Consider the following 23,192-nt stretch of genomic DNA (forward strand, 5'->3'; position numbering starts at 1 on the left):
TTTGCTTGCTTAAATAATGAAGAAATAAGGGGAGAATAACCCACAGCTGGCCATGAAAAAGCTGTAATTCTTAAACACTTCCATCTATTTGATTGGATTCAGAAATATCTCTACTGACACGGTATGTGAGACATTGCTCTGACCTTTCTGTGCTACTCTTAATAAAAGACTAATAGAGCCTACATACAACAAGAGCACTGACTTACTGTCTGGAAATACATATCATTCCTTCAAAAAAACAACTTCACAGCAGTCTCACACATAAAGAGATTTTTATACCCAACAAAAAAATAACAATCTGACTCATACATATTTTTAATTTTTTTGGCCTGAAACAGTTGCTACTGAAGGGTTTTCTAAATGTTCCACCAATCATGCTTACTTTACAAAGTGGCATAGTAGTGTAATGTGAGCAAGGAATGAGCTCATTTCCATAATTTGTCACTGTATTCAAATCAAAGTAAAACAGTCAGCTTAGTCGACCATGTGGCGCTCCTCGAAAGATGCGGCGTTCCGCGAGAGCAATAACATCACGAGGACCCTCTGACACCGAGGGACCCTGTTTGATGGCAGACAGGGAAGGGAAGCAGCAAGGTGAGGTAAAGATGTTGTGTCTTTCTGTCTCTGATCCTGGCTTCCCAGATGGCTGCAACCTGCAGTGACACTTCTCAATCCATCAGATAAGCCTTGTTTCTATTTCTGTATAGCACCAATTGAGGGCCTCAATTAAAAACGTATAAACTCTTCTCATACATGAGAGATCAAACCAATTTATCTGCCGTGGCATCCCAGACATATTCTTTAATGGTCCTTAACATTACAACTGGATCAAAATATTACTTGGATAGGTAATTAAGTTTCCCAATTTTTGGACCGAGAAGCATTTCATCCTTCTCAATCACAACAGTTGCCAACATAGTGACTTTGTTGCTGATCTATCAACTTTTCAGACAACTTTGGCCATCTTTATTGACAAAGTTCGGCCTGTTAGAGGCCACAAAGGGTTGCATTACAAATCCAACTAAGGAAGAAACCTGCTCATGACTTGATTCATCGGAGTGAAGACATGTATTAGACAATGCTCCGCAACTAACATTTATGAAAGCCGGGCTATCTTAAAAGTTTATCATGATAAAATACTGTCTGGTGACCATGAAGAGATCCCTTGGCACCATCCTCATATCAAAGATGAAACTATTATTCGCTTCCCTGTGATAATGCCTCGTTGACTTTATGGCTGTTAGAGGACTCGGTCGGCATCACATAAAACAAAATCATTTTGTCATACTGATTGTACTGATTATACTGCTCTTTTTGTGGAGGAAACCGTCTCTTTGATATGGAGTATGGATTTCATTGCCCTGACTTGGTCAGTAAAACTAATAGGTTGCGAAGTTAAAAAGAAATTGCTCAAAGCTCTTTTGGTACGATCCCAATTACAAGAAAAGTTGTGAAACTGTGTAAAATGTTAATAAATAGGAAGCATAGAACAGAAAGAAATTCTTTGAAAATCTCATAAACCAAAATCATGTAATGTTGAAAGGGAAACATTTTACTATTTAATGACCAATATGAACTCATCTCGAATTGGATGGCAGCCATATGTCTCAAAAGAGTTGGGACTGGGCCATGTTTCCCACTGTGTAGCATCCCCTCTTCTTTTAACAGCAGTCTGTAAACATCTGGGAACTGAGGTGACCAGCTGCTGGACCTTTGGGAGGGAAATGTTATCTCATTGTTGTCTGATGTAGGATTCTAGCTGCTCAACAGTCTTGGGTCTTCTTTGTTATCTTTTGTGTTTCATGATGTGTCAAATGTGGGTTAGTGAAAGGTTGAGACTGCAGGAAAGTCAGTCCAGCACCTGGACGCTTCTTCTGTGATGTCGGGTTGTAATAGATGCAGTCCGCAATTTAGCATCGTCTTGCTGAAATATGCAAAGGCTTCACCTAGATGGAAGCTTGTGTTGCTCTACAGCCTGTATGTATCTTTCAGCATTAATGGTGCCTCTCCAGACGTACAACGTGCCTGTTCCATATAGACTAATGAAACAACACCAGAGATACAGGCTTTTTGAACCGAGTGCTGATAACAAGCTGGACGGTTTCTCTCCTCGTTGGTTTGGAGGAAGTGGGGTTTGTGATTTCCAAAAGGTTTTTTCGATTTTTGATTTGAAAACGTTAAGAACAGTTTTCCACTTTGCCTGAGTCCATTTCAAATTAGCTGTGGTGCATTTCTGGGTCACGCTCACATATTGCCTCTTCTTTGCGTATTGGAACTTTTGTGGATGGCACAGTGAACTGTGTTCACAGACAATGATTCCTGGAACTGATGCCGAGCCGGTGCAGTGATCTCCATGACAGAATGATGCCTATTTAAAATGCACTGCTACCTCTGGGCCAAATAGGCATCCGATATTGCTTTTTGGCTGTGCTCCATGCAAACACAGATGTCTCCAGATTTGCTGATTTTTGTTATAATAATTTCTATGGTAGACGGCAAAAATATTCCAAATCTTTGTAATTTTATAATGAATGACATTATTCTACAATTGCTAAACAATTTGTAGGTGCATTGTTTTGTTTTTTTTTACATATAGGTGAATGTCTATCCATCTTTTCTTCGGAGAGACTCAGCCTCTCTAAGGTGCTCTTTTTATACCTAGTAATGTTATTGACTTGTTGCCAATTAACCTAATTAGTTGCAACATATTTCTGCAGCCGTTGCTTTTATTAGCGCTGCTTACTTTTCTAGTCTTTTGTTTCTCCATCCCAGCTTTTCTAAGATGTGTTGTTTCCATCTTATTAAAGATGAGTTCATATTTTTTTGTGAAATAATAAAATGTCTCACTTTCAGATATGTTTTCTTTGTTCTATTGTAAATAAAGTATAATAGCATAAAGTGTATAGCTTTAAGAGATTTGATCCCAACTATTTTTGGAGTTGAGGTGGCATTTTACAGATTAAGTATCCTAGTTACTCAGTCTCAGTGGTGAAGAACTCCGGGTTACCAGCTCTAGCCCAGACACAGTAAACACTGAAGATGTCATGTGTTTGCTGTGCTTTGGTCATTGTTGCTGCTTTACCCTTGGCTAAGTGCCCTGTGTATACCGAGGACACGGAACAAAAATCAAGTGATTTACTGTACATCATGATGCAATGCTCCTGCCACAGGCTGCCAGAACTTCCCTTTCCTCTGATAACTACATGTTGTTATGGCGATGGCCAGAGGGAGGGGGGACAGAAGATAATAGGGTTAAAGGTGTGTGTGGAGACATCTTAGTCTCTACGAATACATGCAACATGAATTTCACACATATCATGTGAAGAGCATAAGTCAGAGTTTCAAAACAGTAAGTGCAAATGGAACAGTGGAACTGTCTGCTCCATCTGTCAGTACTCCTCCTGTGCGCTTTGCCACCCCTGAAACCAAATATTCTCTTCTAATATCATCTGTCCTCTCACAGGTCTCAAACAAGGGACAAATGAAAGGCTGCTATAAATGTTCAAAATAAATTCATCCTAAAGTCTGAAAACATGCATGTTTGGTTAATCATTGATTCTAAACCAACAGCAGGTGCGACCGGGGTGCCCTTTTGTATTAAAAGATAAACGTATCTTGAATTTCTGTCGCCAAAGGGGGCGGAATTGTTCTTTCAAAGATACAGACCAATTTTCACAGCACAGTGCCGAACACTACTAGAGTACAGCTATGCATCTTTCTTGGCAGGTTTATGAGCTGAATGAAGAGCATAATAATGTTAAAGGACATAAGAGAGAAGACACAACAAGACAAAAGTTCAGTGCAAGGCATGGCTATTTTGATTAACACGCTGTGTCACTTAACTTTAAAAAAAAAACGCGTTAGTGTGTGTAATTAGCACAGGTGTTGAGGAAGAAAAAAAAGAGCTTGGCTTAGGATATAATGGAATATGAAAGCATCTGATTTACATTCCACAGCACGTTCCGAAGCAGCACATATAATGTGAGCTCCTTTGGTTCGCTCTCACCATGGAGGCACAATTAGTCTGTTGGCAGCTTGTTGTTAAATTGCAGCCATTTCTGACACTAAAAACAAGATATTTAAAGCAGAGAAAAAGTACCACGAAATGAGATGGATCAAAATAAATAAATAAATAAATCACAAAAGCAGAAATGCTGAAGACAAATTGGTTTCAGGACATTTGCGATCATGTACGAACTCCACCTCCTTTTTTTCCCTTTAAAACAGAAACTAATTGCTCACCAATTACTTTGCAGGTGTGGAGACTGATTGCTTTCAGTATTCCTGCTCGGGATATGTTCTGGAAGGAACAACCACCCACTGACAGGAGCTGGCTTAAGAATGGAAACAAAACTTCTAAATTAATTTTCTGTTTTGTAAGTCACCTAAATTGGCCTTTCCCGACCTTTAGATTTTCTTTTTCAGGAAGGGCACAATACTGACTTGTGTGGGAAGTAAAATGGAAATAGTGGAGGAGTGGTGATAAAAATGTCTTACTGGAACAGAGTCACACAGTAACTTGGTTACTTGATTCCATCACCCAGCTTAAAGGCTCTCCTGGCTTCTTCCTACTCTTTACCAACCTCGGCACCTCTCCCTCTCTCGTCCTCCCCCTGACTCCATCTGTTGCCTTATCACCCTCGTCCTTCTCTCCCTGTCAACCTCAGCTCCCACTCTCTGTTCATCTTGTCCTTCCACCATCGTTCTTCTCATTCAGCCCCAGTGTTTGTCGAGGAGCCCGTAAAAGTGGTACCAGCAGCTGTCCAAACACTGATGGCCCCCCACAGTGTGTGCGGGGGGCCATCAGTTTCCCCCCGCCGTGTTCCCAGTTGATTTTGAGCTATCTATTATCACAGCCCAACGTTTCCACTACTGTCACCATGGCACCAGGGAAAGAAAGGGCAGGAGAAAAAGGACAACAGAAGAGCGGTGGAATATTTGGTGAAATGAAAACAAAAGAAGGCTGCAGGGTGCTGAGGAGAAACCAGGAGAGAGGGGCATGCAGCGGAAATGAAAGGAGCATGGAAGATAAAATGGCATAAATGATGTGATGTGGCAAGAAAACCGGAGTCAAGGACGATGTGTAGTATAAGCCAGCAAGCATTCATCTTTAGCTTTAAACAGAGCACAAATATAAGTGCCTTTGTTAAAGCAGAGAGTACATTCACTCGTAGTTTTCAGAAATGTTTCAGAAACGCATAGATCAAATGTGAACAAAAAAGGAGACTATTTCAGGAGTATAACTTTGGATTCAACAAACAAGGAGAATGAGGGAAGAGAAGAGCAATCTGCTGGAAAAATGTCCCACGCAGCAGCTTAGAGAGTAATACCTTGCGATGAAGAGCTGTAAGATGGTAGATGCTTGAAATGTGACATGAAGCCTGAGCTCATTCATGATAGACTGAAGTGACATGGAAAAGTGTCCTGTGGCATGACCAATGAATCTTGTTTTTTTTTACACAATGAGTCATATGGAGTCAAAGGAAAAGGAAATTTAGGATAAAAACAAGCTTTCCAAATTTATAGACAAATTTACTACACAAACAAAAATGCACATCCACACCTGAGGAAACAGGTAATCCTATGTATATTAAGCCTGGTCTCCCAGTTTGTCCCATACAGCCAATGTCAGAATATGTTAACATTCCAACTGAGCACCTTTTAAAACCAGTTTTCAATGTTCCGGGTTTAGGTTGTGAAAAGGTGTATTTCAGGGGATAGTTTGGGTTTCTCTTAAGTGGAGTTGAGTGACAGTGTTATGAATAGATAGTACCTTATCCGCAGTAGGCAACGGTCAGAGCACTCCCTGTTTGGAGGACTCCTAAAGGGGGAGCCAAGCTAACCGCCACTAAGAGCAGAGGCAAAAGAACAGTGCCACTAAAAATAAATCAAACCTCAAAAGTTTCACAGCAGTTAACGAATAGAACACAAGAAAACAAAAGAAGAAAGCAAGAGATAATACCGATTGCCACAAAACAGCAGTTATTTCACACCCTTGAAATGAGAGTAGGTTGCAGTAACATAAGAAATATCAGACAGTGTGGTATAAGAGTGAAGTGCTTTCCAGCTGTGTACCCTTTTACTCCTGAGCCCTTAAGGAAGGCTTTAAACTTTGCTGAAATGAAGCCCATTTTGAACACAATTGGATGGCAGTCCTATAACTCTATAAGTGGAACTTGTTTGCCCATCACTACTGATAGAGATCGCCTTCGCTCTACCTCGGACTACCAATGGAGGGTTGGTACTGCATGGATGCATAGAGGACAGGAAGGTCACGCATCTAATAAGCGCTTAATTAACTGAAAGGACAGGAAAAAACAAAAGTTAGATCCTAACAGCTACGTGCAAGGCTAAACTGACATTAGCTGCTGCTGAGACTTTTTCTTCTGTATCCGTTAAGTGGGAAATATGTATTATTGTCACCAGCAAGACCCTGACATGTAAATGACGACGATGGCTGACAAATTATCACGAAAATCAGTTTTATTCATTTCCTGGGGAAAACCAATAACTTATTTTCTCATTCCTGGAAAACAGTCTTAGTTCTGCTGCCTAATTAAATGCCAAAATTAAAATATACTGTGCTATATAATAGAGCCCAACATGGGATTTTTCTTTTCATAATCCAATGTTGAACATGTTTGCGTCGAATAAATAGCAAACTTTAGCACTTCTACCTCTGAACTAACACTGGCTGAAGATGTAAACATTGGACAGTGGATTCTGGCCAGAGAATCAGACCGTTATGGTCTACTTAATTTGAACGCTGATCATTTGCCATCCATTTCAGCAAATGATTGATCATCTCTGACGTGTGCGTATATGTGTGGTTTCTGGAAACAGATGAAAAGGCAATGAGAATATATGTGCATGTCATTAACAAAGACACCGTGATAGCAATTATCTGGGCAAATGATCTCAACATGAGCACATGCAGTGACCATCATAGCACCTTCGTGTGTTAATTATCCAACAAAAGCACTGCTATTTATGGAAACAAGATGCAGAGGCGATAAACTATTAGTATGTACATAATTAGGGTTAATTACACTCTGGCATAGTAGAAGCATGAAGCTCCAATTAGAAAGAAGTGTTGCAAGTAGCATAGAAGAAAAAAGAAAAAAGAAAGAGATGTGAGGTAAAGCATCTGAAAAAAACAACATCTAACATTAAATTCTTTAATGAACGCACACCAAAACAAGGAAAGACCACCTCTTTTTTACCCTCTAACAGACCCGCTAAGCTTCAGAAGTTTGTATTGGAATGTCCTGCTTTAATCTTTCTCTCAACTTCATTGGTTAATTTCTTCACTGTGGTTTAAGCCAGCTTAGTACCGGAGCCGGTGTCACTGGGGGACCTTCAGCGTATGTTTTGACAACCTGTTCTGACCTATGGCAGTGTTGAAGCAGCCCGCTTCTGTGAGACTTGTGTCAGAACCCGAGGGATCCCAATCCCGACGCAGCCCTCTACTACACTGCTGCTTTTTTCTTTCCGTTTCTCGCATGTTTCATCTCATCTGCAGTGGGGTTACTCGATACCATGCTGCCATTTTTAATTTGGTCTCATGATGAAGTCATAGTTCTCTGACACTCTGTCAACTAAACTGAAAGAAAGAAATTAAATGAGGTTTAAATCAAACGGGGAAAAAAACTACTTTAGAAATGCTATCTAAGCAGTTGTAGATTATAGCTATTGATGCTGGTAGGAATTCCCTCCTGTACGCTTGCAGCATTCTTCTTTGGACAATCAGTTCTCCAGATCAGTCCCCAGCCCAGAGCCAGCTCTGTTTATCAGTTTGTTCAGTTTCTTTGAGTCACTGGCTCCGATGCTGCTGCAACACAGGTAGCTACAGAGCACACTACACCCTCCACCACAGATTTTTAGAAGATATGCAACATCTTGGTGCAGCTGCTGAAAGACCTAAGCTTCCTCAGTAAGTACAGCTTGTTCTGTCCGTTCATGTCTATTCTGTTGTTTACATAAGCTCTCACGTAACTGTAGTCCTCCACCTCTTCCTCCAGTATGGAAATATTGTCTGGCTTTCCTTCTTGAGTTTGCTTTCCTCACACTTTTTTCTGTACACCTCCTTGCTCTCTCTTATCTTCTTTTTCAGCTGTTTTTTAACAGTCTTCAATAACTTCCCGTCTCTCTCCCTGAAAGCTTTCCTCTTCATGTTCAAGCAGCTTTTTCAGGTAACAGTGTTCCAGGGTTTGTTATTGGTTTCCCTGTGGGAATAGTTCCCTCCACACAGAAGTTAATGTAGTCTATCACACACACTTCCATGTGACTCACTGAGTGCAGTCTTGTCTTTGGCCTCAAAATATCGCAGCAGGTCTTCTCTATCTTTCTGAGACCACTTTATAAATGTCCATATGATCACATGAGGCAGGATGGTCAGAGAAGCTTGCATAGAATAAATACAACTTTTTATTTCATCTGGTGGAGCAATTGACCAGCTGTTTAATGATTTGAGGTGTCACAGGGTGATAAACAAGGTTTAAATCTCCAGAAATTGCCATAAACGCAGTGGTAAGTTGTGTTTGAAGCCTGGCAACTACAGAGTTGTTGACATCCCAGACAGTGTTGGCGTGAGTAAACAAAAAAAAGTATTTGAAATCCTAATCTCAACCTACAGAACAGGAGAGAAAACTAAAGGCTGAGATCTGCCAAATTCAACCCAGCAATCACTCAGGTTTTGAATTTGCGGTAGATCGGATAAGGGTGAGACGGGGGAAAAAAACATAACTGGGATAAGTTCAAACTGCCGTTACACACATATTAACATGCTCCATCCGCAAAAAGTGGATTTAATAGTCTGTGTCTCAATCACTTAATATGCTCTCCTGAGTTTTTGATCTCCAATAAAGCAGCTTAATAAGTCAAATTTCCTAGATGATAACTTGGGTAAGGTCTCTCCAACAGCTTGTTTGTTTGTCTCAATCTGGAGGAAAACTGTGATGGGATTTTGAGCTTAGACATCCAACTTCTGAAGTACAAATAATACAGCAACAACAGGCAATGAAAGGGAGGAAGGTCCAATTTTGAAAGGCTGCATTTACAAAAAATAGCAATTAACAGGAACACCATTGATTTCATCAGCTTCCCTTCTACTTTTAAGAATTTCATGTCAAGGTCCACTGAAGGTCCTTAAATCTACTGCTTTAATGTTTTCTGACAATAACATTTTAGTCTGTTTTGTCAAATACTGATCACAGACCGATGGTAATGCTGTTTAACACCAATAATCAGATAAAAAGGTCATTGTATAACTGAAATAAAATTAAATAAGCAAATCGAAGCAGAAAAGTAAAGGTGGAATTGCCTCACTACAGTAGTAACGACATAAGTAGTCACCAACTTGTGTGTTTATGTTTAATATGGATATAATCATACCTTGCTTTCCCCATTATTTTCACAAGACTGTGTGTGTGTGTTGTATTTATCTAATTGCATGTCATCATATATAAGTGTGTATGACAGCAATATTGTGCGCTCCCTCATAAGTAATTTGTGTCATTGCGGCTGTTCTGGTGTGACTGCAGGCGCTTAAGGCAACAGCTTCTTTCTGCATCGGTATTGTCACATTTCTGTCCATGTATCTTCATCTCTGCTGTGTTAAATCAGATGAGCAAATGAGCAATTTGAAGACAACCGTTAGAGCACTCCAACCAAGCCTAGCAGGAGAGCTAAGCTACCAGCTACGCCATGAGAAGATCCAATTTTTTTTTTGAGCGATGCTGAAATACAGAATTGTACAGCGCCGTGGACCCGGGTCCGCATAACAATCTCCGTAGCGACGACACATGACATGAACAGCTAGCAAACTGTGCCTGTTGCTCCTATGTTAAAGAAAACAAAGCGACAAAGACAGAGAGCTAAAACCACATATTCTGAAAGCAAGAGTAAATATCAGGTCAGACAAAAGACTTGAATATATTTTAGAAATGATCATCCGAATGGAAAAAAACATCTACTCTGAAAATGATTTTCTGAGCTTTTCGAAAAAGGATCATGTAATTATATTAAAAAAAAGAAACATACTTTAATAGGAAGCTTCTAATTTGACTTTCTAATAAAAAAGTGAAAAGAAAGTGGTAGTTTTATGAGGATGAGTGATGTCTCCATCCATCCGACTATACATTTAAACATCTGCATTTTTTTCTAACTCTTCACCGTCTTGCTGAAATCACAAACAAGGTCATTCTTCTGTTTTTCTGTCAATACGCAGAACTCTATGGTATGTGGGAGAGTTCCTTACCAGCAGGGGCAAGGCCAGGTCCGCAAAGTAAACAAAAGCAGCTCCGAGTGTGAACCCCACGGCCACAGGTATGAAAGCAAATGAGCCGTACTTCCCGGACTCCTCCGCCATGTCGATTGCCGGCGCCAGCAACGACCAATAGGAAGCGGCCAGCATCACCTGAGAAACGGAAAAAAGGAAAAGGAAAAGGTAAGAAATGCAATAAATCTTTGAGTCTTATCCGGAGTTGTCCAAACATACAGAAAGCTGTTGCAGTTAGAGCGTCTAACAAAAAGTGCAGGTCTTTTACAGATGTATGAACTGATATGCCTTCAGATACAAAAATATGTCATAATTAATCATCATTACAATAAGCAAGACATGCATTTGAACGAATTACTTTGAAAATAAAAAATTCAAAGTATTACATAGTTGCAAGATTTTCACTAATCGATAATTATGCCCAAAAGTATTCACACGAAACAACATTATTACAAGATTCATGAGAAAATCACCAAATTAATCTTTTATTATATTTTGTTCCATCTTACATTTCACCAAAAGTGTAACAAAGTCAATCTATAATAACAAGTATTATAAATCAATATTATATATATCAATAGTTACATGACTTTAATGATGTTTATTGGTAATATTGATATATATCACAACACAATCACACCAGTCGCCAGGTAGGAGCCCCTCATATGAACAGAACTGGCTTCCAGCTACGGAAAGATTATTTAATATATGTTTCTTTCTGTTTAGCCATTCAATGTGTTCACACTTTAACAAGCTAATCATTAAGATCCTGTATTCTCCATTGTATGGTAATCAGTTGACGACTAATATCTAGAAAACTGCTTGAAAACCAAGGCAGCAGTTATTGGCAAGTTGAGTGATGGTTTGAGACAAAAGCAAATCAAAGAAATAGCTGGTCTCAATGACAAAATCCTCGATGCGTTTGCACGGTCCTTTCCACGAGTGTACCGGCAAGAGGGTGAGAATCAATTCGTCAAATAAGCAAAAACAAATTCAGGGTAGAGAAGGTCCAAAAAAAGAATAAACGTTTAGTTCGGCTTTTTCAAGATGAAACCTTCTAATGAAGAACTCACATCTTTGGTAGCTTGTTAAGTACTCCAAAGGTAATTTAGCCCACTAATATGGATTTAACAATTTGATTTTAGACAGCATGTGGACTGCCGGTTCTTACCATCTCTCGACTAGACAGCCAGATGTGGGTAATTGATGCGTGCTAATATGTGAGATATTTCTTTGTCTGCAAATGTTCGATGTATTTGATTCCCCCTTTAGTAATTTACCCTGAAAGTCTCTTCCACTCCAAAGCAAAGTCTAAGAGCCGTCAAAGTCCAAACAGACAGAGAGCAGTTTTGTATCTCTGTGCTCAAAATGCTTTTCCGAGCTTTGTTATGAACTCTGTAGCCTCCATTTTCATCACTCATATGTTGCTACATGCCATTTTTTGGTCAATTTCGGCTCATGCTCCTTCTCTCAGAGCAGCAACCTGACAAAAAAAAAAGACAGAAAGGCTCAAGCATTCAAGCATATTGTTAGGTAGCAGCAGGCTTTCAGTTTAGCATAACAACTCCAAAGCTGATTGGAACTTGTTTAGTTTGGCTCAGAGTGGAACTGTAGGAACCAAAAACCTTTATTCCTGTCTGATTTGTGTCAGATTGTCAAAGCTTGGCAGCAACCAAATTCTCCCCGTGATTCTACGCCCCTAAAGATCCAACACTTTCAAGGGTGCTGCCATCCTGTTTTCATCTACCTTTTTGGGGCCCTCCTCAAACAGTCTTTTATCCATTTGCTGAGATGTCATTCACTTCCACTTTCAAGTCTGTGCTCCTATGAAATTCAACACTAGTCATCTGAAAATGAGAACGTATCCTCTTTTAAGTCAAAGGTTCAATGTGTCAGGAAATAACAAAAAAACTAGTCTTTACCAGAGGTCCGTTTCACGTAGCAGGTTTAATGAAAACTCTGAGTTTATCAACCCTGAAATGAGGGAAACTCTGAGTTTTCCGTTTCACAGAGGGAGGTAACTCAACCCCGAGAAAGAGGGGTAACTCTAGCCTGTTTCACAAAGAGAGGTAACTTAACCTCACGGTCAGTTACCGGAGTAACAGACTCTCTGAACCTAACCTGGTCGGGACCAGGTTTTATTCAAGAAACCTTGAGTTTCTTTCTGTCTCCGCCCTCTTTCAGCCACACACGCCATTTGATTTCCTCATTCATTCAGTCAGCAGAGCGAGTTCTTCTACTTCGATAAGTCCATTAGGCACAGCAGGAGACGACTTTTTTCACGAACATGTCCTTTTGACAATGATCCCGTGGATGAAGGTGCAGCATTATTGCGCAGAGAAATAAATATTCGTCGGAGATGGTTATCAGACCGCGCATAGATTTTTGCATTTACAGACAATTATCTTTTTGAGTGACTTCGGAGTGACTGTGAGTGTGTATGGTTGTTTGTCTCGTTTGTCTCTATGTGGCCCTGTGATGGACTGGCGGCCTGTCCAGGGTGTGCCCCGCCTCTTGCCCATTGACCGCTGGGATAGGCTCCAGCCCCCCCGCGACCCGACTGACGGATTCAGCGGTGTATAGATAATGGATGGATGGATGGTATAGATGAGAAGACATAGTTTATGTGTGTGAAAACAGCATTATGTTGGGAATAAAATAACTGCACAGTCAAATAGCCACTTAATATTTATTTTACAGTGTAAAACATGATCAAAATGAGGTACCTCCATGCCGAGGTCTCACCTGTTTGAACAATGTTTTTATATTTCATCTTAAACTGCTGCCAAGAGCGCTTCTCCCCCGCGGGATTGCACCTAAATGAAATAAATGAATGGGCTACCATTCAAGCAGTTTCCCTGTAATATTATTGTGATTGCAAAGGACTACATTTAAACTTACACTTTTGCTGCTGCAACGGTGTTGCACTTATTTCTAAAACGTATTGAAACTCGCTGTATGAGCGCATTAAGATTTCCAATTCGAGGTTGGTGAAAAACGTAGCCCCTCCTCTTCCCCGTTGCCAAGGTGACTCATCGAATCGGGGCTCCATTGATGCTGGCTTTTTAAAGTTGTGGTGCACGCGCTAAACTCAAGGTGAACTTACTCAGAGTTGATTAACCTCACTCAAATCAGCGTTTGTGGAACCGAAAACTCAGGGTTTTCTATCTCAGAATAGATCAACTCAGAGATCAGGAATAGACTCAGAGTTGGTTGAACATGCTACGTGAAACGGACCCCAATTCTATAAAGTAGGAAAATAAAACCTCAGATAAACAATAATGCTTGACACGTCATTAATTACCTCACAAAAACTAAACCAAAATATATAAATTGTTTAAAAAACTAAGTGCACTAAATTAATGAATAGTTTGGAGATGTTAGATGTTGGTCTCGTTTGTCCAGTGGACATTGTTCCAGAAGTCTCTTTTGAAGCAACTTTGCAAACCTAAGCTGTGCTGCCATGATCTTTTTTAGAGAAGAGGCTTTCTCTTGCAACCCTTCCAAACAAGCCATGTTCGTTCAGTCCTTTTTTCGAATTGAACCGTCGTAAACTTTAACATTCAACATGCTGACTGAGGCCTGTAGAGTCTGAAATGTAGTTTCTCGGATTATTACACACTCTGACCTTAGGGTGAACTTGCAGAGATGTCCACTACGAGGAAGAGAGACAACGGTCATGAATGTTTTTCTCCGGTGGGCAATCTTTGTCACTGTGGAATGATGGACTTATAACCTTTCCCAGATCGATGGGCACCAACGATTGCTTTCCTTTTGTTCAATAAATAATAAAAGTGTAATATTTCATGTGTGGTAGCTTATCTGAACTTATATTCACCAGTTTTAAGACCTGGTAAGGACCAAATTATTTTTTCTTATATGTCCTGAAACTTAAAAAATAGAACTTTACATAAAGTAAGCCCTGTGATGGACTGCCGACCTGTCCAGGGTGCACCCTGCCTCTCGCCCAATGACAGCTAGGATAGGCTCCCTTCTTTAAACATTGCAGGTATAGAGACAAACATTCTAGAATTTATTGTTGTGTGAGTCAAGCAAAATCGACATAAACAACCTTCGTATGTGATGTAAGATTGTTTTATTTTTCCACTCCGGCTCTCTTCACATTCCGTCGCCTGACAATCAAAGGTGCACTTCTGCAATCTGGGGAACCTTGAGATGAGGTGAGGAAATATCTACATTCAATTACTGACGATTCCGAGTGCAGTTATGAGTTTAACACACTGTTGTTAAAGATGCTAAGCTTTCAGGGTGCACAAACTTGATGTGTTTGGAAACTCATTCTTTACAACAGCTACAGGATTGTTTAACCGATTAAATTTCCCATTACTACTGTTAGATGCACACAAAGAGATATGTTCAGATGACTACAGATCTATTTTAATATAAAGCCATAAAGAAAGAGTTTGGAGATGGGATTCAGCTCATGGACTTTACAGTTACTTACACCTCCATATAGTTTGGTTTAAGAACAATATAAATCGTATAAAACTGTATCATTTCACGTTTTTGCTATGAAAAAAAACTCCCTTATATATGCATTTCCATACATAAACACAGATACAAAAGACATGCAAATGCAAACATAAAAACAGCAGAAAAATAAGTAAAACTACAACTACTAACGCTGCGCTAAGAGCTACAGAAAACAAATGTGATTTTAAAAGAGACTGTAAAACAGGAAGAGAAGGAGCCGGCCTGAAGACTACTTGTTCATCAGAAGACAACGTGCTCAAAAGTTTGGGAGCCGCGATTACAAAAGCTTGATCTCCTCTGAGCTTCAAGCAGATCAGAGTGGGAGGATGGAGCAAGACCCTTCAGACATTTGGATGCTAGAGGGAGAATTCTAAAATCAATTCTAAAGCCCACAGAGAGCTAATGAAGAGCACACAGAATTGGTGAAATATGCTCACGCCTGTGCGCTCCGGTTAAAGGGCGAGCCACCGCATTCTGGACAAGCCTGGGAAGCCTGGCTAACCCCATCATAAAGATCATTGCAGCATCCAGACGAGTCGTGATAAAAACAAGAAAAGAAATGGACTCATCAGGCATGCCTGCTCGTTGTCTATGACTGCTATCACAGTCATAAACAGAACATGTTGTGTCTGCCACGCTGGCAACAAGAAGAAAACACACCAACGAGCCTCTCAATCCTTTGAGCTTTACCCAACTCAAAGTCAGGATTGGTTGGTAATGGTTTCTCCATGTAACCAACATAGAACAGTTAGGCTGTCTGACCAGAGCAGTGCTCTGCAGATTCAAAGCAGAAATCTCCAGGCATAGCATTGCTGGCTGATTTTGCTTGTGATTCAATATTTCAACTAGGGCTGGGCGATAAAACAATAACGATAGCTATTGAGGAATAAATTTTCCTCGATAAAGATATGAAACATGGTTGATATACTTTTCGACAAATTACATTCGTCTTTTGATAGACAATACGAATAGCCAATGACAACGAGAGTTGCGACGCGCTGAACCAATCACGTGGCTGGAATAGAGGCATGCCAGCAGCTAGTCGTGGCGTGTTTATTTGTGCTGCTGCAGCCGTATAAAAGAAAGAAAAGCAGCGCTCCCTCGGAAGACACAGCCCAAGGAGTAAAGGACGACATGGTTGATGACATCGTTGATAAGAAGGGCCCAAAAAGTTCGGTGGGGTGTGTTGGTATTTTGTTTTTTTTTAAGTCCGACACAAAACAGAGTAGAGTCCAGTACAAATAATGTTGAGCACATGTTCCGACAAAGAATGGGAGTACCGCTAATCTTTTTCATCACCTGAAGCAGCACCGCCCGTTTGTGCACGAAGCAGGCAAACTTTTACAAACACAGCCCGGAACAAGTTCTAATCGTCCCCAAATAACAACGCCTGTGCAGCAGCAACAGAAGAATGGAGTCTGAGACACCGTGATATTACAAATGCAGTAACTTATTGTATTGCAAAAGATTAGAAATTAACCTTCTGATATCTTCAAATCTAAAATTCACAAAATAGGGATTTGTTTTATATTGTGATATATGTCGATATCGACTGAGAGAAAAAATAATATTGTGATATGACTTTTTCCCATATCGCCTAGCCCCAACTTCAACATACTTCAAAACTAAAGGCTAGAGAACTGAGCAATGGTTATCCATTTCAAAATATTAGCTCGAAATTTTAGGCAACATACACTCATTTTTTGGCTAAAAGTCATAACAGTGCAACTTTATTACGTATCACTTTAAGCTCTGAGACACAGTGAGTTCCAAGAAAAACACAAACCTTCACATTTAAATTCAGTTTCTGCAAGGGTGAAACAAGCAAGATCATTTCAAACTTTTTTGACAAAGGCTAAACTAATTTGTTGCTTGATCCAACTTTGTATTTCACCCAAAGATCCTGAGTAACTCTCAACTAGAGTAAAGCACACCCAAATCATAAGCCTGTTGTACATGCAATGGAAGGGAAAACCAAAGATTGTCATTTCCACATATGATCCACTCCCATACAAATAGCAGTTATTACTGGAAGAAGCAAAGGAGGGAAATTGAATCACCACACAGACAATTTCATATGTATGTGTGTGTGCGTGTGTGTGTGTGTGTGTGTGTGTGTGTGTGTGTGTGTGTGTGTGTGTGTGTGTGTGTGTGTGTGTGTGTGTGTGTGCGTGTGTGTGTGTGTGTGGGAATAACATGGCTTTGAATGAAGTTTTAAATTTCATTACACAAATGTGATTGACTGTGGCAGAGTTCAAAGAGTAGTCAACACTTTAATATGTTGGCTGTGGGTTAGCATTTCATCTTACAGGACGAGACTCCCGGTTAAAATCTCGGCAGCAACCTTTCTGTGTGAAATTTGAACGTGCATGCTCAGGCATCTCTCTGGTGTCCTCCCACCACCCAAAGACAAGCATGTTAAATTAATCGGTGATTAATTGATCCTGAACAGTCCATATGAACAAGCGTGATTGTGTTGTGTCTCTTTGTGTTGGGAATCTGTCCAGGGTGTATCCTGCCACTCGTTCCAATGACAGCTGGGATAGGTTCCAGCCTCCAGGATGGCTGATGTCGGCAGGACAAATGATGGTGAGAGCAAACAGAATTAAATATCTTTAATATATAATATATAGCTTGAAAAGCCAGAGAGAGGAAGATACCGTGACATCACTTCACCTCACAGAGAACACACATATTCATTTGTGTGATCCGTGATAGATAGAGGCAAGGCAAGGCATCTTTATTTATATAGCGCATTTCATACCACAGGCAACTCAATGTGCTTTTAGGCACACAGAGGGCAGAAAGAGACAGGATATCCAATTCAACTGAAAATAGCCTCATCTGAACGTTATCCTGATGGATGCTATTTCAAAAAGACATAAGTGGGGATAGATGTATATAGATAGAAATCTGATTCAAATCTTAAATCTGCAAAACTTCTCTCGAGTCGAAAAGGGTGGAAAAATAAATCCACCTCTCAACATCTCTACTTTTTCTTTTCCCCTTCCTATTATCAGCTAAACTTTTTGTTCCATCTCCCTTAATGCCTCCTCTTTGATTTGGAGCAGCCAAAGCACAGGTCAATTTCACAGGCTCTCTGCTCACTCATTAAGCCTGAATTAAACAGTTCCTCAAGGCTACTGGAAAACCTGTCAGACACTGATGCTAGCACCCAATTACCATTTTTCCTTTAGGTCTCTCCGTGCCAAACATAAAGCTTTTTGCTCATAGACTTAGGCTATCTTTACACAAAAACGATCTAAACCCAAAACGCAAAAGTGGCGTTTCGTTTTCACTTTTAAATCTGCATTTAGACGAGCGTTTTAGGGTTAAAATCGGCGTGCATACGGAAACGCAAAAGTGTGTGACGTTTCATATTTATCGATGCAGTAAACACACCAGATGGCTAGGTGGCAACACTACCAAGACCAAGTCTTTCTCTTCTACCTGTTCACTCCAAGCGCGCAAAGTAGTAATGAAATGCTTAATAATGAAATGACTCTTGAACGTCAATTACCGCGCCTAAGGCGAGTTGAAAGTCGGCAGGGACGGACATGTTGATAGCCTACTGATGTGTTTCCCACGGTTTTCTGGCGCTTTATTATGCTTGTCACGTCATTTCTATGTGACGAGAAACGCAGTTTTGCGTTTTTCATCCTTTACACGGTGGCGCGACAGTGGAGCGTTTTCAAGAACCATCCGGGTTATTGGACGAACCGCTCTCTGACCCCTGAGCCACTGCCGCCCATTTCAGGAGGCATGGTGAAATTTTTTGCAAATGGACTCTCCTCCTTCACCGCCTTTGAACTTGTGTTCTACTGTACATTTAATCTAATGTTAATTACATATCTTTTTAGTCATTCTCGAGATGATATCAGATAATGTGTGGACTCATCAGCCCATTTTGGACTATGCTGAATATCTCAGCAAGTCTTTGCCCCGGAAATGTTTGTCAGGCATTACGTGAACATGTCAGACCGGCATCAAATCTAAACATCTAAAATCATTTGGATTTTATAAGAAACAAGAGTTTTGCAGAGCATCGATGAGTACTGTCGTAGCACAACCGATCAAAACACTCGCCTGTTGAGATGTCACCGTGAATCCCTGGATGCTAATACCGTCCACACAAGCCAAAACAACAACAACACACTGGATACTGAAGACCCCAACTAAAACACAACTCGGCGAGGTCGAAGGTAATTAAAGCATGTGGCTCAGAGTGATGGCTTTGCTGACCTGACAGTTTATGCCACAGCTCCAACTACATGCCGTTTCACTGTCAAATGTGCACAAAACGTGTGTATCAAAGAACAAAGTCTAACAACTATCAAATGCAGGCACAAATCTGCATCCTACAGAAGACAGACACAGCCCTTGCATAAAGTTTTGTGCCACCGTAGCTGTCCAATTTGAAAATACTAGGGGTGGGCGGGAAAATCGATTCATGTACATATCTTTGTGTCTGTGTCATTTTTATTGGGATTATTTTAAAAATCGATTTTTCTCCCCTGAATCGATTATATTACGTCATTTCCGTGTCCAGAAAAACTTCATCAATTCATTACATTAAGTTATGTTAAAACTAGCCCACATTTGTGCTGTGTGGACATTTCAATTAATTTTGTAACTGTAAACTTTAAAAAATGCTGTACATGTTAAGTACCTCTTTTTTGTCTCAGTTGAAATAAATGTCAGCTGCTGGACTGACTGACACGGACTGATGTGCATCGTTTATGGGAATTCACATTCATTCTAGAAGTGTATGATTCAACTTGTTTGTTTTTTAAGGAGGAAGAAAATTGCAATTACTGATTATATCGAATCGCAATACTTGTAGAATCGCAATTATCAAGAATCATGATACAAATCAAATCGGCACCTTAGAATCGTGATACAATCGAATTGAGACCAGAGCATATCGTCCCACCCCTAGAAAATACCCCCGAAGCTAATCACTCTCGTAAGTGTCAGGTCAAAGTTTTTGGTAAATGCTAATTCGCCAAGTGTTTGCGAGGTAAAGCAGTTTACTCAGAGAGTGAAAACTACCAGTTTATCACAGCCAGGTCAGTCCAGGGAATGCCAGTGAGGCAGTAACATATCTGCACTCTTTCTTTCGTATGGCTCAACAACTATACTTCTACAAACTAAGAAAAATTATAAAGGAAAAAGATCATAGCATTAAATAGTGCCATTTTTTCAAAGCACATGGCATGTGTTTGTGGCCTAGGGCGCCACGTGACGATATTAGATGCCAAGAGCAAAAGCTGATGTCACTGAGGAGCGTCTACTTAGAAACAAACAACAAGGTCCTCATCTCGACTGTCGGGGAGAGAGGCGCAGTTACAGGACGTAGACACATCTTAACATCAGTTTAGTTCAGTTATGTTTCCACATCCTTGTTTCATTTTCATTTCATCCAGCGTGTTGACAGCTGATGCCAACAACCTCCATCTGTGCTGATTGGCGACGCCAAGGGGTCCTGGCAAAACAGGGGAATGTGACACTGCTGGAGTCAGAACAGGCTGGACTACATCAGAGAAACAAACACGACGGAATGCACTCAAAAAGCCATCAAATTTTAAATATACACATATATATTTCAACTCCATCAATAAATCAGACACCCCTCGTTATCTCCGTGGTTCTTGGCATGAAATTTGCACACCGCTGCGATAAGTGAGGAACGTATGGAGGAACCACAGAAAGAGTAGGGGGAGAAAATGAATATTCTAACACCAGAATGTTGATCAATACCAAACAGGAAGCAGACAGCTTTCATACCTTTTACACAGCAGTGGGTTTATAGCTGTTTCTATGCCAGTCAGTGGCTGCCCACAGCCTGCGCCTTGTCTGACTTTGTAAATAGAATGAATTGATGAAGTCTATTGAGTGTATCAGTTCCAACTGTAGATCCATGGCTGCTGAGAAAAGGGTCGTTTTCAAAACAACTCTAATCAAATAAAGTAGTAGAAAGGAAATCTGTATTTCCCCGATACTTGATAAACCTGCCAAGTGTATATTCGAAACATCGTTTCATCTGTTGCAAAATGTCATCCGAATTACCAGCAGGGTATTTTCCAATATGTGGTCTGTGATCACTCTTTTTTTTCCACCTAATGAATCATTTTGAAGATAGGCGAAAAGAGAGACAACACAAAGTAGTTAAATCGATGCTCTCATTATTAATGCATCTCATCGAGACACAATGGGGCGCTTTGGTCCTGCAATACTTCAGAGCAATCACCTGGATGCAGCACCATCAGTTCCGTAATCAGCGTTTTTCCTGCTGAGGGGGAGGTTCTATGTGAGCAATAAGTTAGCAGTAACACCAAGTTATTTAGAGGTCTTATAATTAAGAAGTTTTAAACGCAATGTTTTGGGTCCACTTCTGTTCATCATCTACCTTCTCCCCCTGGGCACACTCCTCCGTCACCATGGGGTCCATTTTCACTGTTACGCTGACGACACACAGGTCTACATCTCCTCCAAACCCACCGCCGCCATCCCTCCCCCCTCCCTCATCATCTGCCTTGAAGACATCCGGAGCTGGATGAGCAGGAACTTCCTTAAACTTAACAGCAACAAAACCGAGGCCCTGCTCATCGGCTCCAAATCCATCCTCACCAAATCACATCACAATCCAGTTCCACCCATCATCATCGACGGATTTCCTGTACCCTTTTCACCCCTAGTCAAGAGTATATTGTTGTTGCATGCATATTTTATCTTTATCTTATCTTTTATTATTATATATTTGGACATCCAGTGCGGGCAACAAAGAAAATAATTTCATTGTTCAGGGAAACACGTTTCTAACTGCAAATATGACAATAAACCTTTGAATCCTTGAATCCTCGGCGTTATTCTGTACAGCACCCTTTCATTTGCACCCCACATTCAAAATATCACCTGAACCGCATTCTTCCACCTCCACAACATCTCCAGACTCCGCCCATCACTGACCCAATCCAGCACTGAAATCCTGGTTCATTCATTTGTCACATCCCGCATTGACTATTGCAATGCCCTGCTCACTGGACTCTCCACCAGTCATTAACAGACTGCAAATCATCCAGAATTCAGCCGCCCGGATCATCACCGGTACCAAATCTTCGGACCACATCACCCCTGTTCTCATTCAACTTCACTGGCTCCCAGTACAATACCGCATTCACTACAAAAATCTTCTCCTCACCTATAAAGCTCACCACAACCTAGCACCCTCCGCTCAACCTCTGCTGGACTGCTAACCATCCCCACGTCACGCCTCAAGACCATGGGTGACCGAGCCTTCAGCTGCTCAGCACCCAGGCTCTGGAACTCCCTCCCCCCACTCATAATACAGTCAGACTCCATCACATCATTCAAATCCCAACTTAAAACTCACCTATTCAAACTGGTATTCTCCCTATAACTGGACTCTGTGCACTTCTGTTTTATGTTGTCTCATGTTTTTATGCTTTTATTATTTTTTTTAATGCTCTCAAATTTTAATGTAAGGTGACCTTGGGTGACCTGAAAGGCGCCTCGAAAGATAAAATGTATTATTATTATTATTATGTTAAGTAAAAGTGACGGTAAAATAGAGATTTATTACAAGAATTATAAGGAAATCTCTACATGTTCTATACGGCCGGGATAAACACCACAACTTCAAAGCATTCAAACTAGTCAAACTAGATTTTTGTCTTTCTGAAAGTCAATTTAGCCACAGAAGCTTTCTTTCCAGGTAGCCAAAACCCCAACTCAACATCCCCAGAGTTCAGACCATTCCATCTCTTCCTAAGTCTTCAGAGAATCGAAAGTCGCCACCTCCGTGCTGCTTTCCTCTAGAAGAGAGGACCGGGCCTGCTCAGCACAGCTCAACTCTCCAAAGTTCAAGATCAACAACTAAAAGAGATAATAATCTTCAAAGAGAGATGACAAGGCGTTAGCACGAGGAGGTAAATCTCCAATAAACAAAAATATTTTTCCGCACACAAAAATTGAGTAGCAAAGACTCAGCATTCACATGAAATCGGACCATCTCCAACTCTGTCTTACAGAAGCGACAACAGAAGAGGCGAGAGGAGAGAGACGTCTCTTAAAGACGCTTTGGATATTAGCATTAGAACTACTCCGTATCATAAACACTGGAAACCGTACTGTCCATGCACTGTTTTAATTTGTTAGTTGGTTTTGTGGTTATGTCTAAATAGTAAGGTTTATTTCCGTTGGGTTGATGTTAGCTGTAATTTTAGCATGCAAATTAATCCATCCTCCAGCCACCGTCAAAAGTTTCAATTGGCTAATCAACCTGAACTAGACACATAGAAAAAAGGGTTTAAACAACTTAATTTAGTTTCTTGTTCACATTGTATGTGTGCCACAGCTTGCAGATGCTACCGAACGTGCAGGCACAACAAGCCGCCCT

At 40.6% G+C, this 23,192-nt stretch overlaps 1 protein-coding gene across 2 annotated transcripts in view; it reads right to left on the reverse strand.

The window, feature by feature from the left end:
• Positions 1 to 23,192, reverse strand: part of slc39a11 (solute carrier family 39, member 11) — a 192,926-nt gene that overhangs the window by 140,217 nt on the left and 29,517 nt on the right. For both annotated transcript variants that reach the window (XM_075457533.1, XM_075457532.1), the window contains exon 4: positions 10,259 to 10,417. In XM_075457533.1, the coding sequence (XP_075313648.1) occupies positions 10,259 to 10,417 (159 nt within the window). The remainder of the gene's footprint in view (positions 1 to 10,258; positions 10,418 to 23,192) is intronic.

The sequence above is a fragment of the Odontesthes bonariensis genome, chromosome 23 (genome assembly GCF_027942865.1).
Source record: "Odontesthes bonariensis isolate fOdoBon6 chromosome 23, fOdoBon6.hap1, whole genome shotgun sequence".
NCBI lineage: Eukaryota > Metazoa > Chordata > Actinopteri > Atheriniformes > Atherinopsidae > Odontesthes > Odontesthes bonariensis.